The sequence below is a fragment of the Thermoascus crustaceus genome (genome assembly GCF_041956765.1).
Source record: "Thermoascus crustaceus strain CBS 181.67 unplaced genomic scaffold VTN00scaffold_1, whole genome shotgun sequence".
Lineage (NCBI taxonomy): Eukaryota > Fungi > Ascomycota > Eurotiomycetes > Eurotiales > Thermoascaceae > Thermoascus > Thermoascus crustaceus.
In genome coordinates, this window is record NW_027192527.1 from 5,894,296 (window position 1) to 5,919,352 (window position 25,057).

Below are 25,057 nucleotides of genomic sequence, written 5' to 3' on the forward strand. Positions count from 1 at the left end.
GTGAAAAGGAAGTCTCAATGGTGCATTCGTAAGACATATTTATGTACAGTACTGAAGTCATATCAGAGGTATATCTATAGTATCATCGACAAAAGCATAGCGATCGTATCGGGATGATCGATGACTGAATTCCAGTGGAACAAGAAAGACAATATGTACTTCGTGAAATCAAAACAAAACAAAAATAAGAAGAAGGACGTCAGTCACGACCTTCTGTCTCAAAGGATGGATGTCAACAGAGTCCGCCTAGCCTAGGCACGGCTCACAGCCATCCATCCGTCCCTGCCTTGGTGAAGTGTCGAGTTCAATCCACCATCTCCGTCTCAGCCAAGATCATCCTCCTCGTCTGATCCTCCTGCACCCATTCCACAATTCGATCCGCGGTGTCTCCGACGAGTTTCTCGTACGTGTTGTTCGGGATAAATAGCGACTGATGGGCCAAGACCTCGTCGATACCTTCCATGTACACCTTGACCCATAATGGGTCTGGGTTGCCGCTTGCGTCTTTGGGTAAGGCGCAGAATTTTCGTTCCTTGGGTGGTTTTGGTGGTGTCGAAGCTTGAGGGAGTTTGGCTGTCCTGGATTCAGGGGCGAAGTCTTGGTCATTTGCTTGCTTCCGGTCAAGAGTTGCCGTGCTTGAATTATTCCGAGGGGGGAGCGGTGGAGGAATCGGGGTCACCGATTCCTTGACAGCGACTTCCTCGACGGTAACACTGTTCTTTTCATCCTTCTCTTCCTTTATGACTTGTTGCTTCTGGTGCAGTTGCTTCGTGGCAGCTTTTTCTCGCTTCGCTATCAGTTTCTGTCGATCCTTGATGGCTTTTTCACGGTCTTTCTTCGCTCTTTCATATGCTTTCACCTGTCGTGAGTGTTCTTTCTGCGCGAGCTTCAGCGTATCTTTGTCAGGAAACTGGGACGGGTCGAACTGTGAGGGCTCGTCTGGAAGATCTGGTAGAGGCGGGAGTTGTGGGAATGACTCAGCTAGAGATATTGAAATGGAATACAATCGGGTAGATAAGTCGCTCCGCGTATCTTCTGACATGCAATCATTTCTTGGTGGTTCTATTGAACCGTCGGGTGCCTTTGGTGGGTCGTTCTCCGAGAGCTTTTCGGGTTCTATGGCCGATTGATTATAGGACTTGTTCATTTCTTCTTCACAAGGACCGTCCACGGATATCTGTGGGCTTGGTTCTCTTGACGTCTTTTGATGCATGACGGTATCTGATGTGCACGGTTGTCCCTTCGACTCCGAAGGAGCACTCGCTTCTTTAGGTTCAGATTGACCATTTTGTCTGCATCCATTTGGAGAGTTAGGCTTCATATACCCTGTACTTGCCGTGTAATAATTGACAAATCTGATGCGTCGCAGGGGACGACCGTATGCATCTCGTTTCCGGCTATATTCATCCACGTCCTCCAACTCCCGGATCCTTCTATACCGGCTTTTGAGACCAGGATAGTCCGCAAGACAGCTTCCGAATTCTATATGGGAAGAAACATATTCAGCAGTTGCTCTGGCCAAACGGGAAGAATGTTTCGTGATGAAATGGAGTGCACTGTCCAGTTGGCTCCGTTTCGGCAACCGGACATCATTGGGAAAATCTGGGTTAAAGTTGGGATCACTGATTGACGTGCTGGATAGGAACTCCGTTCCGTCTGTCTGAGATACATCATTTGTCTCCGGAGGACTGGGAGGCTTTGTCTTGGGACGGAATAGGCTCGTGATGCCAGTGCTGATCACGCCAGGATGGAGTCCAAGGAATGGGACATCAAAGTTAACAATGCCTAAGATTCGATGTTTGAAGATTTCGCTACTGCCACTCTCAGAGGGAAAAAGGGCGACGTCCGCAGCAAGGATCCCGCCCAGGCTGTGACCGAGCAAAATGACATCTGTATTTTCTGATTCATGAGGAGATATCCTGAGTAGGAAGTTTCAGCACAGATTCATTATGGCAGTAGGCAGGTGTTAGATTATGGGTGACTTGAGCACGGAACGGACCATTTGCTAAAATCATCACGGGCAAATTCCATTGCTCTTCGGGACTTGTATCGGGGGTATATCTTCGAATGGACCACATGAGACTCGGCCAGAGCATTTGTGAGAAGACCATGAACATGCGCAGGGAAGTTTTTGAAGCTCGTCTCGGTTCCCATAAAACCATGGATATAAACCAGCAATAGTTTTCGTCTCCCATCTGCGTCCACCGAGGGAACGAGTGACTGCGTGGATGACGAACGGGGGTCTTGATGGATCCATAATTGATGATGGCCAGACGGTTCATCAGAATCTAATTGTACACTTTGATGATTTGGAGGACATATAGCCGCATATGATGGAGGAGGAGTCAAATGGACCGTGTCCTGCCTGGCAGGCGGCGGGATGGAGGCATGGAGATCTGGAGAGCTTGGTCGAGACGATGGATTGCTGTGGCTCTCTGGGGAACTCTCCAGGATCAATTCGGGGCTCTGTGTCATGCTAACAATTGACAGGAAGGGTCTTTGCAGAAACGAATTACTGGAGATGTTGATATCGCGAGTTCATCTCCGCTGCCTATCGCTGGTTCCGGTCGGCGACGGTTCCACAGCGGGCGAGACCGCCGTTGGGGCAGAGCATCGGTGCCCACCCTGCGTCATAACCAAGCCGCTGTCAGTGACCCAACTAACTCCCTTCCCTTCCTCCCCTTCGACGCGGAGTTCGGTGACGCGTTTGCCTTGGAGCTGGCCCTCGATTTCTGCCTGATTTCTGCCATATAAGCTGCCAGTTCCTCTATCTCTTTGTCGAAGCGTCCAACCATGGCTCCGAATGTCGAGATCTCGATACCGACCACGACCATCTCCGACACCGCCAGTCCCTACACTATCTATAATATCACCCTGCGGCTGCCGCTGCGGTCGTATACAGTCCAAAAACGCTATTCAGATTTTGCAGCCTTTCATGATGCTCTCGTGACCCAGGCAGGCTCACCACCGCCGGTTGCTCTGCCCGGGAAGACCTGGTTCTCCAACACGGTCAAGAATCCAACCCTGCGAGAGGAGAGACGCCAGGGCCTGGAGAAGTACCTGCGCGTCATCAACGAAGCAGAGGACCCGCGATGGCGTAACACCAGCGCCTGGAGGTCCTTCCTGAACCTTCCCAGCACTGCTACAGGCTCAAATGGCACTACGGCATCGAAACTGCATGCCGCCATCACGGAGCCGGGTGCTGGGGGCGCTCCGATCACGGACCCGACGCTGTGGTTGGATTGCTACCGGGACATGAAGGCGCACCTGCACGATGCGAGATTACATCTGACGAGACGAGACCAGGCTACAACCCCGCAGAAGCAGCACGAGAGCTCAGCGCAGGCGAAGAGTTGCTTAGTGAAGGCCGGGGTAGCGATCGGGGCCTTGGAAGAAGGGCTCAAGAACATAGGTGACAAGTCAGGTGGTTGGGGAGGCGGTGGTCTGGGCGATGGGGAGATCAGACGGAGGAAGGATCTGCTTGCAAATGCTAGGAAAGAGAAGGACGGGCTCGAGAATCTGCACAACGCCATGGTGACGAAGAGTAGGCTAGACACGGCGGTTGCATCGGCGCAGGAGAAAGAGGCCCTCGTAGGCGCCAAAAAACCTAGATCGGGGAGAGTCCTCGGGAAGGAGACTGACAGAACGCGGGAACTCGATAACCAAGGCGTCTTGCAGCTGCAGAAGCAGACTATGGAAGAACAGGATCTTAACATTGAAGAACTTAGAAAGATCGTGGCCAGACAGAAGGAGCTGGGTATTGCTATAAACAACGAGCTGGAGATCCAGAACGAGCTTCTCCAGCTCGCCGATGAGGACGTGGTCAGGTTAGTGGGCCACCTAATCGTGTTTCTTGCCGTTATGCTTCTATAGGGCTATTGTGCTGACAGATCTGGCTAGGGTACAACGGAAAGTCGAGATTGGCAAGAAGAGAGTGGGAAAGCTATCTTGAAATGGAGTCTTGGAGCAACATGTGGTTCTTTCTCGTATTTCATCTTTGATTACGCTATTTTACCAGTGGGTATGGTATTTGGGACTCAAGAGTGTCTTATACCCTCATTCGGCATTTACAGTCGCCACTCCACGATCAGCGTGCACTCCGGACCGATTTTTTTTTTCATACATTTACGGCGTTAGGAACAACATGAGACCTTTGGAGGACCCCCGGAGCACGAAGGCGTTACTTCGAGGACAGGAACTGGATAATGTTAGGAATAAAGACTGTTAGAAATAAAGCCAGGTTTAGAATAACTCACCTCTCTGGCTTCCTGCTCTGTTACCTCCGATCGCTCTGATAGTTTGTTATCGATCAAGCCGACCCTGCTTCTTTTAATGAGCCACCATAGCTCGCGCCGATCCCCACCCAGCTCCTCCTTCAATATCTTGTCTTTCAGCTGACGGATGAAGTTGTTGTAGAACACCGGCTCCTCGTATCCGACTAATTCTTCTCTCATCACGCCCAGACCCTCGATGACCCGGTCATAGTTGGCATCGCCCAGGCTGTGCCGGATCTGGTTCTCGATGATGACGGACATCTGCTTCACAGCATCGCCTACGGCCTCGATATTCTCCGTGCTCGCTAGCGTCTGCTTGAATTCTGGAATGGCATTGTCTGGAGAGATCTTGGTGCGCTTTTCGCGGTGGAGGAGCTCGTCAACATCGAGGCCAGACAGAGGCTTTTCGGCCTCCCGGTCACGTTTTCGACCTTTAACTTTCGGTGGCACTGCGCTTGGAGTTAGTATCATGGACATATAATATCTGAATGTATTCGATAGGAGACTAGGGAAACGAACCTTTTTTGACATCAGCTGCTGTGATGAGTCTATCCAAGTATTTCTTCGCACGAGATTGTATATCCTCTGGTGGATGTGCGAACTTGGTTAATCTTTCCGAAGGGGGAGGGATTGGATCCTTTGGGTGAATTGCACGCCATCTGATTGCTTGGTCGATTCGATGGAGCAGTGGTGAGAATGAATCTTCCAGTGGCACAATATCAACAGGTTCCCTATGTCATTTAGCGAACAAGTCTATATTCAAGCATTTATTTGGCCATAACTAACCCACTCTCATCTTTGTCAATGATCTCCATGCTGTCAACGTACTTGCTCATTGCATTAAGTAGATCTTCATTCGGTAGATTCCGGTGCTCCGTGACCACCTTTCCGGAGACGGTGACAACCTTGTCCAGTGGAGGGAAGTGGTATGAGCGGACATCTTCAGCAAATGGCAGCTGAACCTCGAGCAGGCATTCGTAGTCTGCTTCGATCGAGGGTGCAAGCAATACAATGAGCGGAGGCTTGTTCTCTTTCGTAACGAGTCTAGCCACGGCATAGCAGTCTAACTCGAATAAAGCGTGTATGAAAGATGATAAGGCAAGGATCGCCTTATCGTTTGTCTTCTGTGCGATGATGATATTGGCCGTGGACATGTGCATGTATCGATCGTACTGTTTAAGCGGATTAGCCTGTAGCTAACGATATTCGAAAGTCAAGCACATACCAGATCACTTTGAATAAACCCAATGATTTCTAGGGCGGCATCCGTCTCCAGTTTGGTGATATTTTCATCAGCCTCGCTGATATGTACAGCAGTCCGGCCATACTCATAGCCTTTGGCAAGGTCGTCTCGCTCCACATCAATCTTGCCCCCGGGGGCAGCCTCATCGGTCACCTGGTATGTCCGTGCACTTCTGACGGCAGTTAGTATGTTTGTTTCTCCCTCTTGACTGGCGGCATCTGCCACTGCGGTTGCAGAGGACTCTGCGCTCTCTTGTCCAGTTGCGATATCGGAACGAAGCACAAAGGAGCTGGCTGTTGGCGGTTTGGCGACGTAGGTCCGGTAGTATCGCTCCACCTGAATACAGAGGGCGGACGAATATTCTTCTGGATTCCCGAGTCGAAGCTCTCCTCTAAATGATGGTATTCCTTTGACGACTTTTACCCGGGGGATATCTAGCTCCGACACAGCATGTTCCAGCGTCCCATAGACTCCATCGCAGTCTTCAACGAGATCTTTTAGGAGGGCTTCATTCTCGGCCTGTAATAGTCAGTTTATCAGATATTGATGGACGTAAAGGTTCCGTCTACCTTCACAGGATCTTTGTTTTCCTCTTTGAAGCCGTACTCAGGATCGTCAAAGTCGACACCCCTGAAGAAAGTTAGACTGATGGACACATTGATAGCGGCAAACACATACAGAACTACAAGTTCGATATCGTCCGCTTTAATCTTCTTTGTGATTTCGTCTATACCTTCGCTACTCATCTGCCCCTCTCCGTTGGTCACCAAGACGATCTTGCGCTTGTATTTTAGCTTCTTGGTGTATGTGTTGATCATCTGTATAGCAAGGATAAGAGCAGAAATAGCTAATTCGAAGTTAGGTTGGTCTCTTAGTTCTTCTCCATACATACAGCGTACCGTCGCCATTGTCAGTATTACTCGGCTTGATCAGTTCACGCAGTTTTCGTAAATCAGGCATAAGGACCCTTGGCCGCTGTTAGCCCGCGAAAATTTCAATCGGAGAAGAGACGCACTGTCCAATTTCCTTGAACACGGAAATGTTGGCAAAGCTATCATCTTCCTGAAGTTCGTTCGAGGTATCTAGGGCTCTGTCAGTAAGCTACTCTGGAAATGCTCGAGTTGCTCAGACCATCTGTCCTAAGACCAACGACTCCAACTGTTGCTGTTTTCCGTCCTGTAGCAACCTAAAGAAATATTAGTTCGAATGCATAGTATCCACGATATACAGCGAGTAATACAGTCGTTGTGATCTTATCCCAGATGTACCGCATTGCCCATTCGAGATCAGACATCGATCTTCCATGGCCACGTCTTCCCATGGATTTTCCGACATCAACGATGTACACCGTGGCTTCTTTGTCCGCCATTTTATAGATGAGAAAAGAATGTCGCTTTAAGGTACAAGTAAAAAGAGAACAAGGAACATTGCCCGCTGCAGACAGCGCTGGTTGCACGTCTTTATCTGCGGGCAGCTACAGGGCCAGGCAGACGCGTGCTACTATTTCCCTTTCGGGCTCCCAGACGCGACGGCACATGACATGACGTTGGTCGGGGTGCGTGGGCTTTGGAGCCGGGCCGTGCTCGTTCCCAGCGCCCTAGAATCGAGTGACGCTCTTCGATCTGGGGAGCGCGTGGCCATTGGGCTGCCGATGGTGCCGCCGACCCACCACCTCCGGCGCATCCCACAGCGACTTTATGTTGACCTCACCTCTGCAAGCTCTCATCAACAGCTGATATCCCTCCGGTTCTTCCTGATCAACGCTGACGGAGGGCTCCATACCTACTGAAGTTGAAGTAGCTTTAGGAATCTTAGGAAGGAGCCTTCATACCCCGCAAATCTCACAATGTTCGACCTCGGATCCTTCCATATCTTAAGGTCTGTCTTTGAGCCCACTACACCCCAATTGTACGTTGAAACTGACTTGTTCAGTTATGGCACCTTGTTAGGCTCACAGATCTACCAGGTTCGCCTGTTCTCCTTTTCCCTGTCTTGATTCAACAGCTTAGAATGAGCCAGTCCTTCATCGGCGGTATCATTTCCTTCCGAACGCTTTCTCGCCCGCAGTTTTCAACTCTACAGAGCGCTATATTCCCGGTTTATTTCTCACTGCAGACTGCACTTCCAATTGTTACCGCACTGACATTCCCCGGAGAGAGAACTGTTCTTGGCGTGGGTCCTTCTAGCGTCAATGGAGTCCTTGCCCCCAAAAACCGATTCACCACTCTGCTGCCACTTGCGACTGTTTTTGTCACCGGTATCACAAACCTTCTGGTCCTTGGACCGAAGACCGTTAAGGTGAAGGATGAGAGAATGCAGCAAGGTCTGTCATGTATTCAGAAGTATCTTCTGCGCCGTAGCTGATTTGATTGGCAGAAATTCGCGACGGCAAGAAGAGTTATGACCCTCCTCCACATTCCAAGGAGATGCAGGCTCTGAACAAGAAATTTGGTAGACTGCACGGATATTCGACGCTGGTTAACCTGGTTAGCCTTTTGGCTACGATGTACTATGGAACTGTCCTCGGCCAGCGGCTGTGCTAAGCACTTGGACGGAATCCCAAATCCTGGCAGCTTCTGACAACTGTGATTTCACACAGGTTTAGCGCTCGATTCTGTATGATTTCCTCCACTCATTTGGATATTCTATGGCGTTTGGCGAATTTAACTTTTCCATGAACTGAACAATTCAATCCACACTTTGTGCACAATATTTCTAAATGACCTCTCCTTCCTACAGTATTCCCACTTTTGTCCTCTTTCTCAGCGTCAGGTTTTGATCGACTAAGCCCTTTATTTACATGTAAAATGGCACGGCTCCCTGCAGCCCCTGCTATTGGAAATCTCATGAAGCCTCTATCCGTGATGCTCATTGGTACACGTGTGACTGCCTTTGGGCATCAGGCCTCTTTCGAATTCATGGGCTCTGCAAGGTAGAGGATACTTTCTCTCCTCACGTCTCTTCAAGTTGCTCGTCGTTCTGTCTCTGCTGAGCTTATCCTAGACTAGAGGGAATTGCTGCTGTCATGCAAGCTTCTATCGCTGGAAGAATCTATGACATTGGTGACTTCTGAGACAACTTACAGGTGGCGGATGTCATCGTGAACAGAGTACATCGACCTTGATAGTGACAAACCTAGTGACCACGCCAACTTCCGAGTGAATATGATACTTCACTTCACCGGAGTCCTCCAGAAACATCGCGTCTCTCGCGTCGCCCCGTGTCCCTCGCTTGCGCTAGCTGCTCCCCTGCAGGTTATAAAAACATCCCACATTACTCTCTTCCTTCCCTTTTCTCTCTTCCCTCTCCCTAGGTTTTAGTCCTCTTGCCTACCGTCATAGTCTACATCTGTTCTACTCTAGCTCGACCACTCTACTACTTCTGGCTCTGCTTGACTTCCACCTCTCACTACCACCCTGATTCCGAGCACTGCGCAGTTTCCAGAGTGTCAATTCTGAGGACCTCAGTCCACCTTCCCACATCTATCCACCTGTCTACTGTGACCTGCTCCCACTATCCGCAGACAAGGCTTGGACTGTTTTCAGCATAGGACATTTTCTTCTTGCCTGACCTCGATCCTCCTCGTGAGTACGGACGGGTCTTTACCTATTCCATGTTCTTCCAGAGTCCTGACGAACGAGACAGGGTCCTTGCTGCCAAGCATTTTCCACCTTTCGAAGGCTGTTGAGTTCCTTTCAGCCAACCAATATGGAACTCATCAGTCTGACAATCGCGGCGATCGTTTCCGCGATCCTGGGATCCGTCTACCCGGTCCCCTTCACGGGAATACAGCCCGTATACGACTTCGGGGCGCGTTTCCAGAGCGCCCTGAAAGCGGGCTACATCGTCCAAAACATCTGTGAACTTCCACAGATGGTTGCCCTGCCGAGCTACGTCGACGCCAACTTCACCCGGGCTGCCACGCCGTCTTACCCTGAGGCGGCCACCCGGACCGTCGGCGAGTTTTCACCTTTCCCGGCCGACGTTGCGTACACGGCAATCGAGACCTTCCTCTCCGGCTCGAGCCCCGCTTCATTGGAACCCCCATCCGTCACAGTTTCGACTGGTGACGCGATGGAGCGTGTTTCCTCTGTTGCCGGTGTGGCTGAGTTCGGTCCCCGGTTGTCTCAGTACCCTCGTCCGGCGACGGTGCCTTTCCGCGCCCCCGATGCCACGATTTCCGCAAACCGCTCCCTCCTCGAGGCGATCGTCTACGCTCTTTACGGGATCGTCCTGTTGGTCATGCTTGCCGTTCCATTCTCTATCCTGGTAACTTCCTGGACCGTCGTCCGGACCTTCAAGGCGCGGTTCGCCCAGGTCGTCGAGGGAGCAAACGTTCAGATGGAGGAGGCTATTGACGAGGCCCTGGCTGGAAAGTCTCTCCTCTTGGAGAGGTTCGACGCAGCCAACTCGAAGGTAGCCCGGGAAATCAACGGCCTCGAGAAGCTCGTTGAGGCGGAACGAATGCGGGTGTGTGCTGCAGCCAAGGAAATCCTCGAGAAGGAGCTGGTCTCCTTCCGCATGTCTCTCGGGTCGCGCATCACCGGGTACACACGCGAACTTCAGCAGCAGTTCGATCAGCAGGCTGCCCGGGTGAAGGGATTCCTGGCTGGGCTGGAGACAGCCCGTCTGGAAATCCCGGACCTCGAGGCACTCCAGGCGCTCTTCGAGAGCTTCCAGGACGAGGTCCAGCGCGCACAGGACCGGATCGGCTACTTCCTTTGCCAGATCGATAAGGAGTCAGCCTCCCACGAGCGTCTGGAGGACTCCGTCAAGCAGGTTGAGGTATGTCTTTCTGCATTTCCCCCTATCAAACTCCCTACCCCCGTCTCGTATCTCATACTTGATACTAACATTTCTCTTTTCGATGTATAGGTTCTGCTCAACCATATTATGTCACGGCAAGACCGCGCATATGCGGTTGCTAAGAACTTCGCCGACTTGATGGACCGACAGGCGGCCGACGAGAGGGAGGCCAAGGAAGCCGAGCAACGGGCCGCCCGCGCCGCCCTAGAAGCGGCCAAGGAGAAGGAGGAGGAGAGGAAGAGGAAGGAGGCAGAGGAGGAAGAAGAGAAGCGGAGGAACGCCGCGGCGGTGGCTGTGGAGGAAGAGAAGAGAGAGGAGCAGATGGCAGCAGGGGCCCAGTGGGGGGTGTTTGCTGGGTCCGCCCCTCTGTCCCTGAAGGAGTGGGAGGAAGGGGCGAGGATCTGCCGGGAGGGAGTGGAGCGGAGGGAGAGGGAGCTCCAGGCCCGCCAGGCCAAAGACCCTGGAGCGTCGGTGCCCAGTGGTACTGGCAGCAGTGGTGAAGGGCGCAAGCGGAACCGCCCGGGGAAGAAGCAACGGATGAGGATTGCTGCTCGGGCTGCTGCTGCTGCTGCTTCTGCCACCGGTACCACCGACGCTTCGTAGGTTACCTGCGGCTTTTTCTGCGTGTGTTCCTGTTAGTTGGCCCGGTTGGGGCTTGTGTCTTTGTTTTCTTTTATATCCTTCATTGGGGCTTTCTATTCTGCTTCCATGAGCCGGGCCTTGCTTGTTCCCTACTCACTGACTGGCGAACTTGGCCCCTGATTGGTCTCGTCGTTTGGACCGTAGCATCGCTATAGGTCCTCCCGAGCTTCTTTCTTGGGTTCTGTTTGTTCTGTTTTGGGTGTTGGGTTCAGCGGGCGTGCGGTCTCTGGGGAGCATGGATTCTCCCCCTTGTTGAACATCGGGCCTGTAACTTTTTACTTCTTGTTTTTCTTATGTACGGAGGATGCCAGTGCTAGGATGAGATGACGATACCCAGATCTGATCTAATGAATGATGACGTGATGGTTCTCACAATTGGACTATTCTTCCTTTTCTTTTAGCATCAGGTAAACACGCGTAACAAGAGTGTCTTCAGTGGATGTTTGTAAAAGTATTCTTCAATCACCTTTTCCACTCAACCTAAGTACAACCATAGCTATACCTTGCTACGAGGATGAACGTGAGCAGATAAACGGTTGATAGCCACAAAAACAAATCCAGACAATACGGTAACACTGAGAAGTCATAAGAAAGAAGACAAACCATCTAAGACCAGGAACTTTCTTTCATTTAGGAAACGACCTCGAAGAAAGCTCGTCTTACAATTGTACGTTCCACGTCTTTACCCTACCGTTGGGGATAATAATAGCTGCGCTGTTCCATTTAGATTTAGACACCTAAGTCAGTAGAGTATACTACTAGAAATAGGAGCACTCTACGTCCAGCTACAGCCATATTGGACAGATATAATTACACGATCGTCGTCAATAAATCAAAACTAAGTGTACCTATTTCGCAGCTGAGATTAGGGACAAAATCGTCAATCCCTGTACTCTGTTCTCGAGACTGTTGCAATCTACAGGCCCTGGAGATAGTTTCAGTGGATAGAAATGACGAAAGAAAAAGCTGCCGCATATTTTATATTTAAATGGACCACAATTGATGTCAAACAAGGAACTGGAATATGCCTGAAGTTGTCAAGATGTAAGAGAAGCATTTTTTGGCGGGGAAGGTCTAGCCGTTGAATTGAAGTCAAAACTAAGAGACTGGCGGTGATGTTGTTATCCAATCTAATTCCTCTACGATGTTGAAGAAGAAACCAAGCATATATCTCCAAACTGATTCTGTCCACTGCTACCCACAGAAATTAGTCTGGAAACGGATACTAACCCATTCGTCATGTTACCACACAAGGTTCTCCGCTCCCTCGTAAAACTTGGGCAAAGGCTCGAGTTTCTGTCGGAGAACCCAAACGCGAAAGTGCCAAATTGCGTTCTTCAGTTGGTAGGTGGCATGCTTCCACGTCGGGACGGAGAATACTTGGTCCAACTCTTCGAGAGTGAGCTCTATATGAAATGTTAGCGGGTACTTAATTTCCGGAGCACACGTCTGTAGATTTTGGGGCGGTTCCTGATAGATGATACATAGGTGTGGAAATATACAGACCTTTAGTCTCAGGTACAAATAGTAGAACAAGCACCCAGCCGACTAGACACCAACCGGCATACCATGCAAAAGCACCCTGAGGCTGGAAGGCCCGCCGAAGGCTAGGCCAAGTGAAGGAGATGATGAAATTGAAGCACCAAGTGGTGGCGGTAGCCCACGACATGCCGACTTCGCGGACGTGCAACGGGAAGGCTTCAGCGGAGTATGTAAACGGAACAGGACCTTCCCCAGGAGAATAAAAAACTTCGAAAAGATACATCCCGGTTGTGACCATGGCGACCCTTTTCTTGCTGGCTTTGATCCCTGTTTCGATCCAAAAAGAAAAGCCGGCCCAAAATAAGGTTATCGCGAGGAATGGGAAGGTAAAGAGAAGCAGGTTACGTCGACCCCAAGTGTCGATGGTAAAGAACGCCGGTAGAGCAAAGACCCAATTGAGAATGCCGGTGCCCATTGATGCCAGGAGGGCCTCCTGAATGGTATATCCTGAGTCTTGGAAGATCGTGGTCGAGTAGTAAGCAATGATGTTCACACCGCAGAATTGCTGCATGAACATGACGATCCAGCTCGCGAGAGTGGCACGGGCATTGCGCGGAATGGTGAATAACTCTGCGAACATGGTGAAGAAGTTCTTTCCTTTGTTGACCCGTCGCTCGAGTTCGACGCCGACATAAGCGTAGTAAAGGTCTCGGGCAGCCTGAAGATCAGTGGGGCGCAAGGTACGGAAAGCCCTGAACGCCTTTTCCACCTTGTTGTGTTGGATGAGCCAACGCGGGGACTCCGGGCAGAAGTAAACCTGGGCGCAGACAATTAGAGGCAAAACGACGGTCGAACCGAGCATCAAACGCCACGAGAGGTCTTCTTTAAGACCCATAAAGGCGACACCCATGATATTACCCATCATGATACCAAATGCAGTCCACATCTGCCACATCATGACCAAAGCACCTCTAATAGGCGCTGGCGAACACTCTGCCGCGTACACCGGTACTGTGGATGACTTTGAACCGATTCCGAGACCCAGAACGAAGCGAGCAATGAACAGGTTGACCCATGAGTTGGCAACACCCTCCCAAACCGAAGCGACAGCTGCTATGAAACAGGAAAGGAAGATCGTCCCGCGACGTGCGAGGTATCTATTGAGAGGTTCTGTGAGCCAGCAACCCAGGATAGCACACGCAAGGTACGGCGCGCCAACAATGAGGCCAGTCAGGTTTTCCTCATTTTTATGACCTTTGATTCCAAGTTGCTGAAGCCAGTCAGGGATGCTGTGATGGAATTGTCGAGTGTCCTCCTGAGAGACGTACCTTCAGGTAGATAGCTTGAGCTCCATTGTTGACGGTCTCGTCCATTCCCTGCACAGCAGCAGCCAACGAGCACATTGCTATACATCTGTTAGTCCAAGGATATCTTCACAGGAAAGACCAGAACCTACACGCCATGAAGTAAAGCTGCCATGGCTGCGACCATTTGTGAGTATGCTCCCTACGGAGGACTTCCTTTTCCTCTTCGGAGAGCTCCACTAGGTCCTGGGCACCGGCCGGGTTCTGAGAGATGAGGGCACCTTTCTTGAAGGTGTCAACATACTCTTCCAGGCCGAATCGCTTACAGAACCTCTCTACATCCTCGAAGAGCCGCTCGCGAGGTACGCCCGCTAGGGGGTTCTCAAAGACGGCATTCAGCCTGTTGACGGGCCTTTCACCAACGTCATAGACTCCATGCTCGTCTTTCGCCGTCTCAGTGTGCTCATTAGTGGATGGACTTTCCTGCTTCTCATGAAGAGTTGAGCTGGGAGCATCACTGTCCTTCATGGTGTGCTGTACTTTCTTTCGCCAAGGAACCAGAACGAAGTATTAGAGCCGCGCCTACGACGCTGGAAGTGAAATAAGGCATTTCACTACGACACAGGGAGCATCTCCGCCTTTTTATGGAGAGTACTGAAACGAAGGTATTTGACGGCTCAACCCTAAGTCATCTCCCGGCTGCCTACTTAAGGGTCGTATTCGATCGAAATGCCTCATTGCTCGTCATTTGCTAATTCGCCACAGGTGGGATGAATGGGAACCAGGATCCGGCCACCCTGAACCCATGTAGACGGCGTTCAGAGCACCACGACTGCTCGGGATGACGCTGCACATCGTCGCCTCGTTGGCCGGGATTGATATAAAAAAGTATTGATCTAACTATATAGAGCATGTACTTTATCCGGGACATTCAGCTTCCTGAAAGGAAACGAGGTCCCTGCGTTCCTAACTGGCCAACCAGTAGGCCCAAACGTGGAAGATGGCCCCGAAAGCCAACATGGAGAGTGCCCATGGAGATGGAAGACGGTAGAGTGAGACCATTCCCTAGAGGGCCAATAGATAGGGTCCCCGAGTGAGCTGTGGGGTCTTCCATGAGTTCGACAGGAGACTGGAGGAGGAGAAGAAGAGCGTCGAATACCCGAGCCCAGGGATGGATGTCAGAAAGGTCGATGAACGGACCAAACAGGTGGAGAGGCTGCGGCGCGACGGCCTATCACGTGCGTGCCCGGCTCAGGATAGCCTATATAGGGCTTAGGGCTCCTCCCCGCGCCAGGGCTTCTCCCGCTGGCCTGCCGATCGCTGTCGGTGGAGCGTCATGGCGAGTGATATCGTCCTCTTTGCTCCTCCGCTTCTCCCGCAGTGGAGCCCTCGCATGGCCCTCTTCACCTATGGAACAAGCATTGTCAAGCATTGACAAGCACCGCAGAGCATTCAGCCAGCGTCTAGGCGCGGTCATGTCCACGGTGAACTTCCGGCCGCCCGGGATCCAAAAAGGCCCCCCAACAGACCTACGAGCCGGGATACTTGGACCGGCCAATGGGCCTTGTCGTCTCAAATACGTATGGAGCTGAACGGCTATACTGAATCATCTGGGCAGCTGCGCCGTCGCAAGATGACGACGGTTTACCCGGGCTCCATCCAAGGCAGTGCTTGTAATGCGGCGCATCGATGCAGGAGATATGGATGCGCCGCTGACCGCAGCGGCTTCATCTGAAGCTAGATCGGGTAAGTACTCCAGAGGATGTTCAGGTGAGCCTCCTAGAAGCTCTCCGGTGACGTACCCTCCATGTCGGATCTCAGTTCGCGAAAAATTCCACGGCGCCACTATTGCCCGCAACCAATGTCACCATCCCCAGAAAACCTCGCGTGGCCTTCCTGACCCGGATCTCCACACACGCCCTGTTAATAATGTTCCCCGTGGGTAAGGGGGCTGTGGCAATCGATCTTGTGGAGGGGAATGCGCCTGCGGCCTGTCTCGACTCTCAAAGACCTGGTCCAACCCATGGTTTGGCTGTCACCTGCCGTTGCTTATCGTTTGCACTCCTCTACTGTACTTTCGCAAGGGTGCACGGCTTTCCTGCCAGTCAGGGTCAAGTTCTTGCGATATTTTATTTCCGGACTAATGGAGATCTGCAGTCTGCCGTTGATGCCTAACTGTCGACTTCCTTCTCGTCGAACATCCCTTCGAGCCCGTTTATCACGTCGTATCCAACGTGATCATTAGAGAGATTATCAAACACAACAAGGAGACTGTTTCTACTGTTTATCTAGGAAAACGACCTGCGACATGAGCTCCAACCTGGAGTTGTATTTCAGGCTCCGTATATTCCTTTGACAGCCTTCAAGGACCCGACCGTCGAATCGAGCAGCTGATTCACCTAATGTGCAGTGAATTAGCCGTGAACGGCGGCAAGACCTCCAGATCTTTTATCAGGGAGGTTATCTCCGCCTGGAACTTTCACTGTATAGACTACAAGAAACTTAAAACTGAAGCACAAATGATGGTTATCCTGACTGGCCAAATACAAATTCGGCCGTTCCGCTGCCCACTACAGGTGTACGAGCAGAGGTTTTGCTAATATATTCTTACGTACTATAGAGATGGTAATGGACGAGTCATGTTTCCCTAATCTCGGGAAGATCGGGAAGATGGTATACTTCTGAGAAGTAGAGAAAAGGGCATGTTCTGTTGTGACTCTGTTCCATCCATGGAGCACAAAGCAGCAACCTTGCCCGAAGGCAAGACGAGCTGGCTGGTCATGGAATTGCTTCCAGACATTCACAAGAACTTCCTCTCAAAAAGAGACTAGTATTCTGAGTCACGCAATTGCGGTACTAATTTTCATTTCGAGTGTCGTGCCGTTTCGCTTTATTTTAGCCAGCCAGAAATAGGATCATTCTACATCTAATAAATTACCTTAGGCACTCTCTGAGACTTAAGAGGCCCCGGTATAAGGAAAATTACAGCATAATATTCACGTTTTTTTACTTGTAACCGCCCCTGAGTCTGCGGAGAACCCTCAATATTTTAGTTAAGACTTAGAGTGCGATCTTTAATTGAGACTTTAGCTGAAAAGCTTCGCTCCACATTCTCCATGGGTCTGAGCATCCCCGAGCGCCATTTACCCCGCATGAACAGGTCCACAGTGATATAATTTCGCATAACTGGACTAGACTACTAATCTGCAGAAACTTAATGAACGTCGTCAGCCTTCCACATTTGGTGATATCTGTGCCATTTTTCTGGTATTTGAAGGTTCTGGAAAAGTAAATTTTCTTTATGGACTAGAGTGTGACGGCGCGGCAGACACCTAGGCGGTAAGGTAGGCGGTGTTGAGCATTCCTTTGTCTCTGGGATACTGCCGGTCCTACTTGCCTATATATCACGTTACATGAAGCCCTGCGAATTCTTTCCTTTTCCCCTCATGCTTTCAATTCTGTATGACAAGCTACCATAGTTTTAGCTAATAATACTATGACTGAGCGCTGTCACATAGAGTAGCTGGAGTAGAGATGTATATATTGGCTTTAGAATTATATAGGGTTTGGTAATATGTAGATATATGTTTATTATCCTATAGAATCATCCTTTGCACCGACTTTTTTTGCCTATATCCTCTCACTAAAGAAATCTTTCTGATATACAAGATAGATACTAATATGCAATCTAATCTGTCTTTGAAGGCTCTTTAGTTGGCCCTCAATCCTCTTCTACGCTCTTCTGCAACATCACAAATATCTATATAAAGCTATCGCGACTTTTGTGACTTATGCTATTTCTCATATTGAGAAAAAAAAAATAATGCCCGCTCGTCCCTTTGTCTCTATGACCGTTGGATGAAACTCTTTACCATCGGCCTTGAAGACGGTTCATATTATTTAGTCTCCGTACTATAATTAGGATCATATTTATTCTTTTCAATTTCGGTCCCTGAGAGATGAGAATATCAAAGAGACCATGGTCAGGGATCCGAGAAGATATCATTATTCGCAGCATCCACACAGTTATCTAGATAGTGTTTTGCACCTTCTTTATCTCTGAAAAAGGGACAGATATACAGCTCGACCAAAACTGAGATGTTTCATGTTTCTCTTCTCGACCGGATACATGTTTGAATTTCACTATCTATTGCTCCTTTATTGATCCCGCACATTGTCCCTCGAAATATACATAATTTTACATGCATAGACCGGAAAGCGAAGAGGGACAATGAATGACTTCCAAAATCACGGATCTCTTTGTCACTGCGCGTGTTTCAAACTAAACGGGGTGGGGATCCGGATTTGCCCCCCCCCCCCCAACCCTTGGCTAAAAATAAAAAGCTTTACTTGCTTGATACCGGTTTCTACATTCACTGAGTGTGTTTCCTTGTTTGGGCTTGGAGGAGAGGAGAGCTTATTCACAGATGGACGGATGGATAAGTAGCTGTTATTTTGCTCCTTTTTTGCAACCATCTCTCATTCGTCTCCTAGCTTCAACTAGAGGACTTATTTATTATATCACCCCTTGACTATACGTAAGGCCTCTCTTATATTTCCCTAGCGGATATCTGCTCAGCGGAGCAACACAACGCTGGAAAAAAAAATTGCAAACCCTTTTTCCTGCCGGACACTTAGATATGATATTCCTGTGAGGAATTATTCATTAGCCAGAGTTTGCATTTTCTAATTACATCTCAGTTTACCAGATAATTAGCCCCTGAAGGTATATCTTTACCCAAAAATTGCCCTTTTTCCACGACAGAAACAAAGAGGAGACGAGCTGGTCAAGGCGCTAATAATCCTTCACCGTGGAAGACAGGACAAGATAAACCATATTTAGACGCGACATAAGTCCGTCTGATGTTTTTTACAGAGGAAAAAATGGAGATCGGAGCCCTTATCGCGCTTTTCACGGCCTTCAACCTCTGGGGAATCTACGGCTGTATCCCCTACACGATCGTCAATCCGACGCGCACCTTCCTCGACCGTGCCGTGGGCTCCCTGCAACTGACCGCCTCGATATATTCTCTATGTGTGATCCGTGACTACGTGGACGCGACCTTTCCGACCGTCGATGGTGATGATGACATGCCCTTTGTCGCCGGTGGCGGCGCCTCTGCGCAGCAGCCCCATCCCACGATCTTCGATACAATGAATTCGGGAGCCCAGAGTTCCGGGAGCCCCGAGGCGTCGTCGACCGGAACAACGGCGGGGGAGAGATTTCTGCTGCTGGGGGACCGCAAAAGGTGGTACCGGAGTACGATGGCTGGTGGTGATGGATTGCTGATGGCCGTTATCGGACTCCTTTGGGTTTTTATCTTTGGAAACGCGGTCGCTGAGAAACGTGCGCGAAAGGACCAGCCTCAGGATCTGGTTGGGTCTTCATCGCCAGATATTTCTCCTCTCCAGGGATTGGGTGACCTCCTTGAGCCTCTGATACAGAAAATGATGGAACCTGCGGAAAAGGTGCGGGAAATTATGGACGACAGCGTTGCTGCGTTCTACGCTGCAGCTTCCCGGAACGAGGGACTGCTTCCGTCTAGCATTGGATCATCGGTAGGTAGTCTCACCGGTGTTCTCAAGGAGATCCAACAACAGAATCAAGCGCGGGAACGGGAGAGGGAACGGTCACCAGGTTTCCATGCGGGTACGGAGCCCATCAAGGTCTATCTCGAGTCGATCCCCACTGACTTCTCAAGACTGGTTGAATCCTTGGGAACCGCGGTAACCACGGCAGTAAGATCGGTGTTTGTAGAGAATTCAAGCTACGGTTCAACCGGTCTGGAACTTCAGCGCAGGGAGAACAGTGATCTCAAGAGGGATATCCAAGTGTTGCGTGATCGTTTCGACGACCTGATTGAGGGCCGGGTCGACATGAGGCTGCCCAGATCGATCGCATCCAAGTTTGACGCAGTAGAGACGCTTCATAGTGAGAGTCTCGGGGGTCTGGAGAGAGAATTGAACACTCTGAAAATTGCGACCACCTCTGTCTCCCAGTCCAACGGAAAGATTGAGGCAGACGTCCTCAGCATGAAGGCAAGTTTTGAGAGACGGCAAAACGACACCGAGGCTCGTTTGGTCTCTCTTGGGAATCTAGATGCAGCCTCCTTTATCACTCGGGTTGACAAGGTTGAGATGGACCTTTTTGCTATAAAAAGAAGTTCCGAAAAACTGGGCAAGGATGTCGAGGATGTTGAAACTCGCTTGAGTGCTCGAATAGACTCTCTTGAGAACGCAGACCCAGCTCATATCTTCCAGCCTGACGAGAAAACGAAAGAGGTCATTCTTGACGTGAAGAAAAGAATGGATAAATTGGAAAGTGAAGCCAGTGGACGCATGAACTCACTTGATAACAAAATTTCAGCATCAGTCTCCAATCTTGAAAAGAAGATGGAAACAGCCCTTAACAACGTGAAGAAAGACTTTGTTAAATTGCAAACGGACATTTATGCTCGCTTGAACTCTTCCGAGGATCCGGATCCAGATGATGATAAATCCCTGAAGGGTATCGATAGGCGCGTGACCTTACTTGAGAATGTACTCACGGAGTATGCGGACGATGAGACTGTTCAGGAGCTGAAAAAAGATGTTCTCAACCTGAAGGATGGTCTTACGGCCCAGGGTAGCAGCCTGGAGAAGGTTGCCGAAGAGATGTGGGACCATATTGAGACTCGTATAAGCTCTCTTCAGGGTACGACACTGAGCCCTTCGATATACGAGCCTGTCAAGACGACGGTTGAGGATGTGCGCAGTCTTCAAGAAGATCTTAGAAACGTGCGGAGCGAACTGGATAACCTCTCGAAAGAAGATCTTAAGAAGATTAATTCGCAACTTTCAAACGTAAGTAAGAACATTGCACAACTGCAGGTGCATATGGACCAGAAGTTCAAGAAGGCTGTCTCGAAAGAGACCGTTGCACATATCCAGAATAATGTTAGTAACTTCGCGAAGCTTCTTGGGAATTTGCAAAAGGCAATGGACACACGGTCGAATGAAACCGTCTCAAAAGGGAGAATCGACGAGATCGAGACCCAGTTTTCTGATCTCAAGAAAGAATTCGTAAGTCTGCGCGGGGACGTGGACACTCAACGGAACTCTCTGAAGGATATGCAACCGGGAAGCACCGGCTATCAGTTAGGAAAGAAATCTGAGGCGGATCACTCCAATCTTGAAATGGATTTCCGGAAAATGCAGAAGGACATGGAGGAGCAACAGAAAAATTTCGCCTCGAAAGAAACTGTTGAAGGGCTATCTACGAGGCTCTCTGAAATGGAGGAGCGTCTTGTAGAACTGCCGCATGATGCGAAGGAACAACTGAACAAAATGGCCTCCACAGAGACTACCGTCAATAAGCTTTCCACAAAATTTTCCAACCTTGAGAAGCAGGTTTCTCAAGTGCCCAGTGACCTGGAACAGCGCTTGGACAGCATGGACTCAACAGCGGAGACTGTTAAGAAACTTTCTGGGAAGATCTCAAAACTTGAGGATGGTCTTAAGAAAGTGCCGAGTGACGCGGTGGAGCGACTGGAGTCACTAAACAGAGTAACGTCTGACATGGAGGAGAGAATAAACAGTCTGGCCTCGGCGGACACTGTTAAATCACTTGCTACAAACTTCGCCAAGGTCGAGAAGCATCTTCATAAAATCCCAGACGATTTGGATGACCGGCTGGATAATAAGGCTTCAGCAGACACCGTTGATGCGCTTTCCAAGAACTTTGACGCTTTCAAGAGCGAATGGAACGAGGACCGCAAGAAACTGAACGGCAGGCTCGATACATTCATTGAGAACCTGTCTCGCGCAGATGATGAGATAAAATCTGCCAAGTCTAGCATTGTGGAACTCTCGACTTCGGTGAAGTCAGTGAATGGTGTCGAAGGTGTCCAGACGGGAGGTATTGAGCAGAAGCAATTGAAGAACCTCGAGATTACGGTCGAGGTTCTGCAAAAAGACCACAAGATTCTCAAGACGCAATTCACGGAGAACAAGATTATCTGGGACGAGCAGATTGATAAAGTGAAGCACTTACCAGAATTTGTATCCGGTCTCAAGAGAGTCCTAAACAAGACATCGCAAGACACCCAGCTCTGTATCGATCGCCTTAAACTGCAGTCCGTCGGGTTGAAGAACTTTTTTGGATCTTCAGACACCTCAACAGATAATAGAAAACCCGACCCAAGTCCTACCGGGGAGACTTCGGATGATAAGGGAAAGGGAAAGTCGCCTGAAAGTGGGAACAAGACGGCGGAAACCCCGGAGGAGGAGGAGGAGGAAGAGAAATCTGGGCCTTCTCTCTCTGAGAGTCGCTGGGCCACCAGCGAACCGTATCCTCGCTCTGCCAGCTCGCCTGACTTCCCTTCTCCCAGCTATAATGCAAAGAAAAAGAGAGGAGGACGGAAGTAGAGGGTGATAAAACCGGTTCTATGTTGGAATTCAATTGGTCAACTTGTCTTTTTCAAAGCCTTCTATTCTAACCCTGTGTTACTAGAGATTGTTATTCCATAGATTCTTCTGAACTTAAACGTTTTTCTACCATTTCTGGGGGGTGTGACGCCCTTTCCATATAGGACGCTCAGGTCAAAGTGTCAAAATAGAGTTTGAACATAATATTCATCAAGGTCGAGATGAACCTTTTGTGTTGCGTAAGACTTGTATGTTTCTTTTTTCCGGAATCAACTATCAAGTGCAGGATATTTCAAGAAGCCAACAGGGTATCCCTCTCTAATGCTAACCACGACCAGACAGACACCTGCCTCACAACCAGACCCGAGACCATCTAACGCCTTGAATGAAGATGGGCTCCTTTTTGTTCTCTCTCTCTCCCTACGACGCCGCCTGCTCCACGACATACTTCCTACAAGCAGCCTTCAACATATCGATCCGCCTTGCCGTCTGCACAAACACCTCCTGGTACATCTCCAGACTCTCGCGGACCACCTGCGCCCGGGTCTTCGTCCCCGCGCAGATCTCCCGCATCCGCAGTTCCATCTCCTTGCGCAGGAACGGCTTGCTCAGGGACGGACTATCCGGCAGGCCGGCGACGACGTTGTCGTACCCCTCGACCAGCGCGATGCCCAGCCGCGTCGGGAGGAACTCCTGCACGGCATTGCGGCCACTTCCGCGGGGCCGCGTGGCGACGTATTCGCGCTCCTTGATCTTGGCGATGTGTTCGGCCATGGTGGCGTCGGTGCCGATGCCGTTGGCATCCATGAGGGCGATGAGCTCCGGCTCGGTGAGGTAGTTGGGAGGGGTCGTTTGCCCCTCGACGATGTTGGCCTCGGTGGGTTCGAAGAGCTCGCCGACTTGGAACGCGGGCAGCTGCTGGCTGCTCTCCCACTTCTCGTAGATGTAGACGTCCAGGTAGTTCTTCTCGAGGACCGTCAGGCCCTTGGCGTGGAAGATCTCGTCACCGTACCGGATCTCGACTTCGGACGTCTGGCCCTTGGCGTCCTCGGAGCAGCAGGCGAGGAACCGTCGGACGACGAATTCGTAGACTTTTCTTTCGTCCGCGCTCAGGGAGCTGGGGGAGACCCAGCAGATGGGGTGGATTGGGGGATGGGCTTGGTCGTTGTGGCGGCCAGATCTGGGGGTCTTGAACTTGCCGTTCAGGAGGCTGGTGGGTTATATTAAAGTCAGCGACGACAAGCACGGAAAAGACACTAGAAAGAGTGCCTTACCCCCGAGCATATTCACCCCAGGAATTATCTGGTACTTGCTTCTCAACAAGCTTTTTCAGATCAATACCTTTGTCAAATTGATCCGTCTCAGTTCGAGGATAGCTGATGAAACCCTTGGTGTAGAGTGCCTCTGCCACCTTCCTTGGGTCAGTTATCATTATTGCACTTATTGCAGACAATGGTCCATACCTTCATGATCTTCTGACTGTCCATGCGGAGGTACTTGCTCCCCATCATCTGCAGATCCACAGTCGTCAGAGGCAGGGGTCTCCATTTACTTGTCGGCTTCTTGTTGACCTTGGTGACCTTTGCTTTCTTCGCGGTTAGACAGCGCTCCAGCATAACGGTCACTGCAGCCCTGTCGAAGAGGTGAACGCGGCGCCAGTTAAATTTGACTTGAATTCCGTCCCGGACATGCATGACCTTGATCGCCCAGAAGTCCTCGGGTTTGAAGTTTTTGACCCTGAGATAACGGTCGACGACAAACCCCAGAGTGGGAAATTGGCACGACCCTGGGCAGGCTGTGTGTCAGATGTTACCCGAGATCAGGCAGAGTACGAGTGCATACCATAGCTTATGATCCTGTCATTCAATGACTCCGCAAGGTTCCGCAGTTGAAGGGTTTGCAGGCGCGTGAAGGCCGCACCGATTCTAAGATCAAGCTCGATCCTAGCTGCCACTGCATTTGCCTGACGATCATCAAGGTCAATAGGCGTGCGAGCGGCATGTAGTACGTGACTGAATGCGTGAGTATAGATAGGCAGGTAATAGAAGCGAAACATGAGCAAAACTTACGCCTTTTCGGTGTTGCTGAACTTTGCCCGCTTGATCTCGATCGACGAGTTCGCCTGCCTTGCCTGGTGGCGGACTTCTGTCCCAATATGCTCTCCCTCTCGATCACAGTCAGTCCAGATGAACAATGCTTTCGCAGATCTCGCCTGCTCCTTAATGTTCTGTGCGATTGATAGCTTGTCCTGCCGCACCACATCCATCAGCAAGCTGCCAATTATATTTGTGTTTCAAGGATTTTCTCTACATACAGAAGCAACAGATTCACAAACAGGGGCATCAAACAATGACACAGGCTGACAGGATGTCCAGCCCCTGTATTGGCTCGTGAAGTCCAGTCCTGTTAAGTGGCCGATGACGCTGGTCATTGTTACCGAGCAGGTGCCCCAAGGGTCACCGAAGTTGAAAGTGAATACATAATTCTTGACATATTGATTCCCACGAATCGAGTTCTATATCTGCCTTAGTTTCTCCATACATCTGCTCAAGAATACTTTGCAATCCGACTTACAGTTCGCATGGAACCCCCCGACAGGTGCATGGCCACGATTTTGGCGATGGCGGGCTTCTCGGCCACGCACAAGATCCTGGGAGGACCCATCGTGAGAGCTCCAGAAGACTAGGACTCTGATCAGAAGCGGGCCATCATTCTGCTCCCTTTAGCACGATCATAGCTGCTTGTCGCGTGTCGAAGAGGGGGCCGCGAAAAGCGCGGGCCAAACCTTTATCGACGCCGTTTGTGCCTCAGGCGCGCATTCCGTTGTTTACGTCCTTGACGTCTTGGTCTCCTCGCCGAGATACGATCTCGATTCCTGTACAACACCCCCCCATTCTCTC

At 50.4% G+C, this 25,057-nt stretch overlaps 9 protein-coding genes across 9 annotated transcripts; 4 read left to right on the forward strand and 5 right to left on the reverse strand.

The window, feature by feature from the left end:
* Positions 1 to 304: 304 nt before the first annotated feature.
* VTN00DRAFT_2134 (uncharacterized protein) lies at positions 305 to 2,475 on the reverse strand (the record flags this gene model as incomplete). The annotated part of the gene is made up of 2 exons (XM_069428319.1): positions 305 to 1,919; positions 2,000 to 2,475. The coding sequence occupies 2 exons, from the start codon at positions 2,473 to 2,475 to the stop codon at positions 305 to 307; spliced, it is 2,091 nt and encodes a 696-aa protein (XP_069292836.1).
* A 318-nt stretch (positions 2,476 to 2,793) lies between these two features.
* VTN00DRAFT_2135 (uncharacterized protein) lies at positions 2,794 to 3,952 on the forward strand (the record flags this gene model as incomplete). The annotated part of the gene is made up of 2 exons (XM_069428320.1): positions 2,794 to 3,827; positions 3,901 to 3,952. 2 exons carry the CDS (start codon positions 2,794 to 2,796, stop codon positions 3,950 to 3,952), a joined length of 1,086 nt encoding a protein of 361 aa, XP_069292837.1.
* Positions 3,953 to 4,180: 228 nt separating this feature from the next.
* On the reverse strand, positions 4,181 to 6,335 carry VTN00DRAFT_2136 (uncharacterized protein; the record flags this gene model as incomplete). The annotated part of the gene is made up of 7 exons (XM_069428321.1): positions 4,181 to 4,198; positions 4,257 to 4,723; positions 4,794 to 5,005; positions 5,061 to 5,446; positions 5,500 to 6,036; positions 6,087 to 6,147; positions 6,196 to 6,335. The coding sequence occupies 7 exons, from the start codon at positions 6,333 to 6,335 to the stop codon at positions 4,181 to 4,183; spliced, it is 1,821 nt and encodes a 606-aa protein (XP_069292838.1).
* A 1,028-nt stretch (positions 6,336 to 7,363) lies between these two features.
* VTN00DRAFT_2137 (uncharacterized protein) lies at positions 7,364 to 8,060 on the forward strand (the record flags this gene model as incomplete). The annotated part of the gene is made up of 4 exons (XM_069428322.1): positions 7,364 to 7,395; positions 7,450 to 7,483; positions 7,537 to 7,840; positions 7,894 to 8,060. 4 exons carry the CDS (start codon positions 7,364 to 7,366, stop codon positions 8,058 to 8,060), a joined length of 537 nt encoding a protein of 178 aa, XP_069292839.1.
* Positions 8,061 to 9,225: 1,165 nt separating this feature from the next.
* Positions 9,226 to 10,926, forward strand: VTN00DRAFT_2138 (uncharacterized protein; the record flags this gene model as incomplete). The annotated part of the gene is made up of 2 exons (XM_069428323.1): positions 9,226 to 10,302; positions 10,393 to 10,926. 2 exons carry the CDS (start codon positions 9,226 to 9,228, stop codon positions 10,924 to 10,926), a joined length of 1,611 nt encoding a protein of 536 aa, XP_069292840.1.
* Positions 10,927 to 12,207: 1,281 nt separating this feature from the next.
* On the reverse strand, positions 12,208 to 14,279 carry VTN00DRAFT_2139 (uncharacterized protein; the record flags this gene model as incomplete). Its single annotated transcript, XM_069428324.1, has 4 exons — positions 12,208 to 12,371; positions 12,472 to 13,717; positions 13,776 to 13,852; positions 13,904 to 14,279. The coding sequence occupies 4 exons, from the start codon at positions 14,277 to 14,279 to the stop codon at positions 12,208 to 12,210; spliced, it is 1,863 nt and encodes a 620-aa protein (XP_069292841.1).
* A 403-nt stretch (positions 14,280 to 14,682) lies between these two features.
* Positions 14,683 to 15,560, reverse strand: VTN00DRAFT_2140 (uncharacterized protein; the record flags this gene model as incomplete). Its single annotated transcript, XM_069428326.1, has 4 exons — positions 14,683 to 14,982; positions 15,043 to 15,158; positions 15,393 to 15,488; positions 15,554 to 15,560. 4 exons carry the CDS (start codon positions 15,558 to 15,560, stop codon positions 14,683 to 14,685), a joined length of 519 nt encoding a protein of 172 aa, XP_069292842.1.
* A 3,075-nt stretch (positions 15,561 to 18,635) lies between these two features.
* Positions 18,636 to 22,157, forward strand: VTN00DRAFT_2141 (uncharacterized protein; the record flags this gene model as incomplete). The annotated part of the gene is made up of 1 exon (XM_069428327.1): positions 18,636 to 22,157. One exon carries the CDS (start codon positions 18,636 to 18,638, stop codon positions 22,155 to 22,157), a length of 3,522 nt encoding a protein of 1,173 aa, XP_069292843.1.
* Positions 22,158 to 22,577: 420 nt separating this feature from the next.
* Positions 22,578 to 24,821, reverse strand: VTN00DRAFT_2142 (uncharacterized protein; the record flags this gene model as incomplete). Its single annotated transcript, XM_069428328.1, has 7 exons — positions 22,578 to 23,367; positions 23,432 to 23,568; positions 23,621 to 23,943; positions 24,000 to 24,169; positions 24,227 to 24,405; positions 24,472 to 24,672; positions 24,732 to 24,821. The coding sequence occupies 7 exons, from the start codon at positions 24,819 to 24,821 to the stop codon at positions 22,578 to 22,580; spliced, it is 1,890 nt and encodes a 629-aa protein (XP_069292844.1).
* Between the last annotated feature and the right edge of the window lie 236 nt (positions 24,822 to 25,057).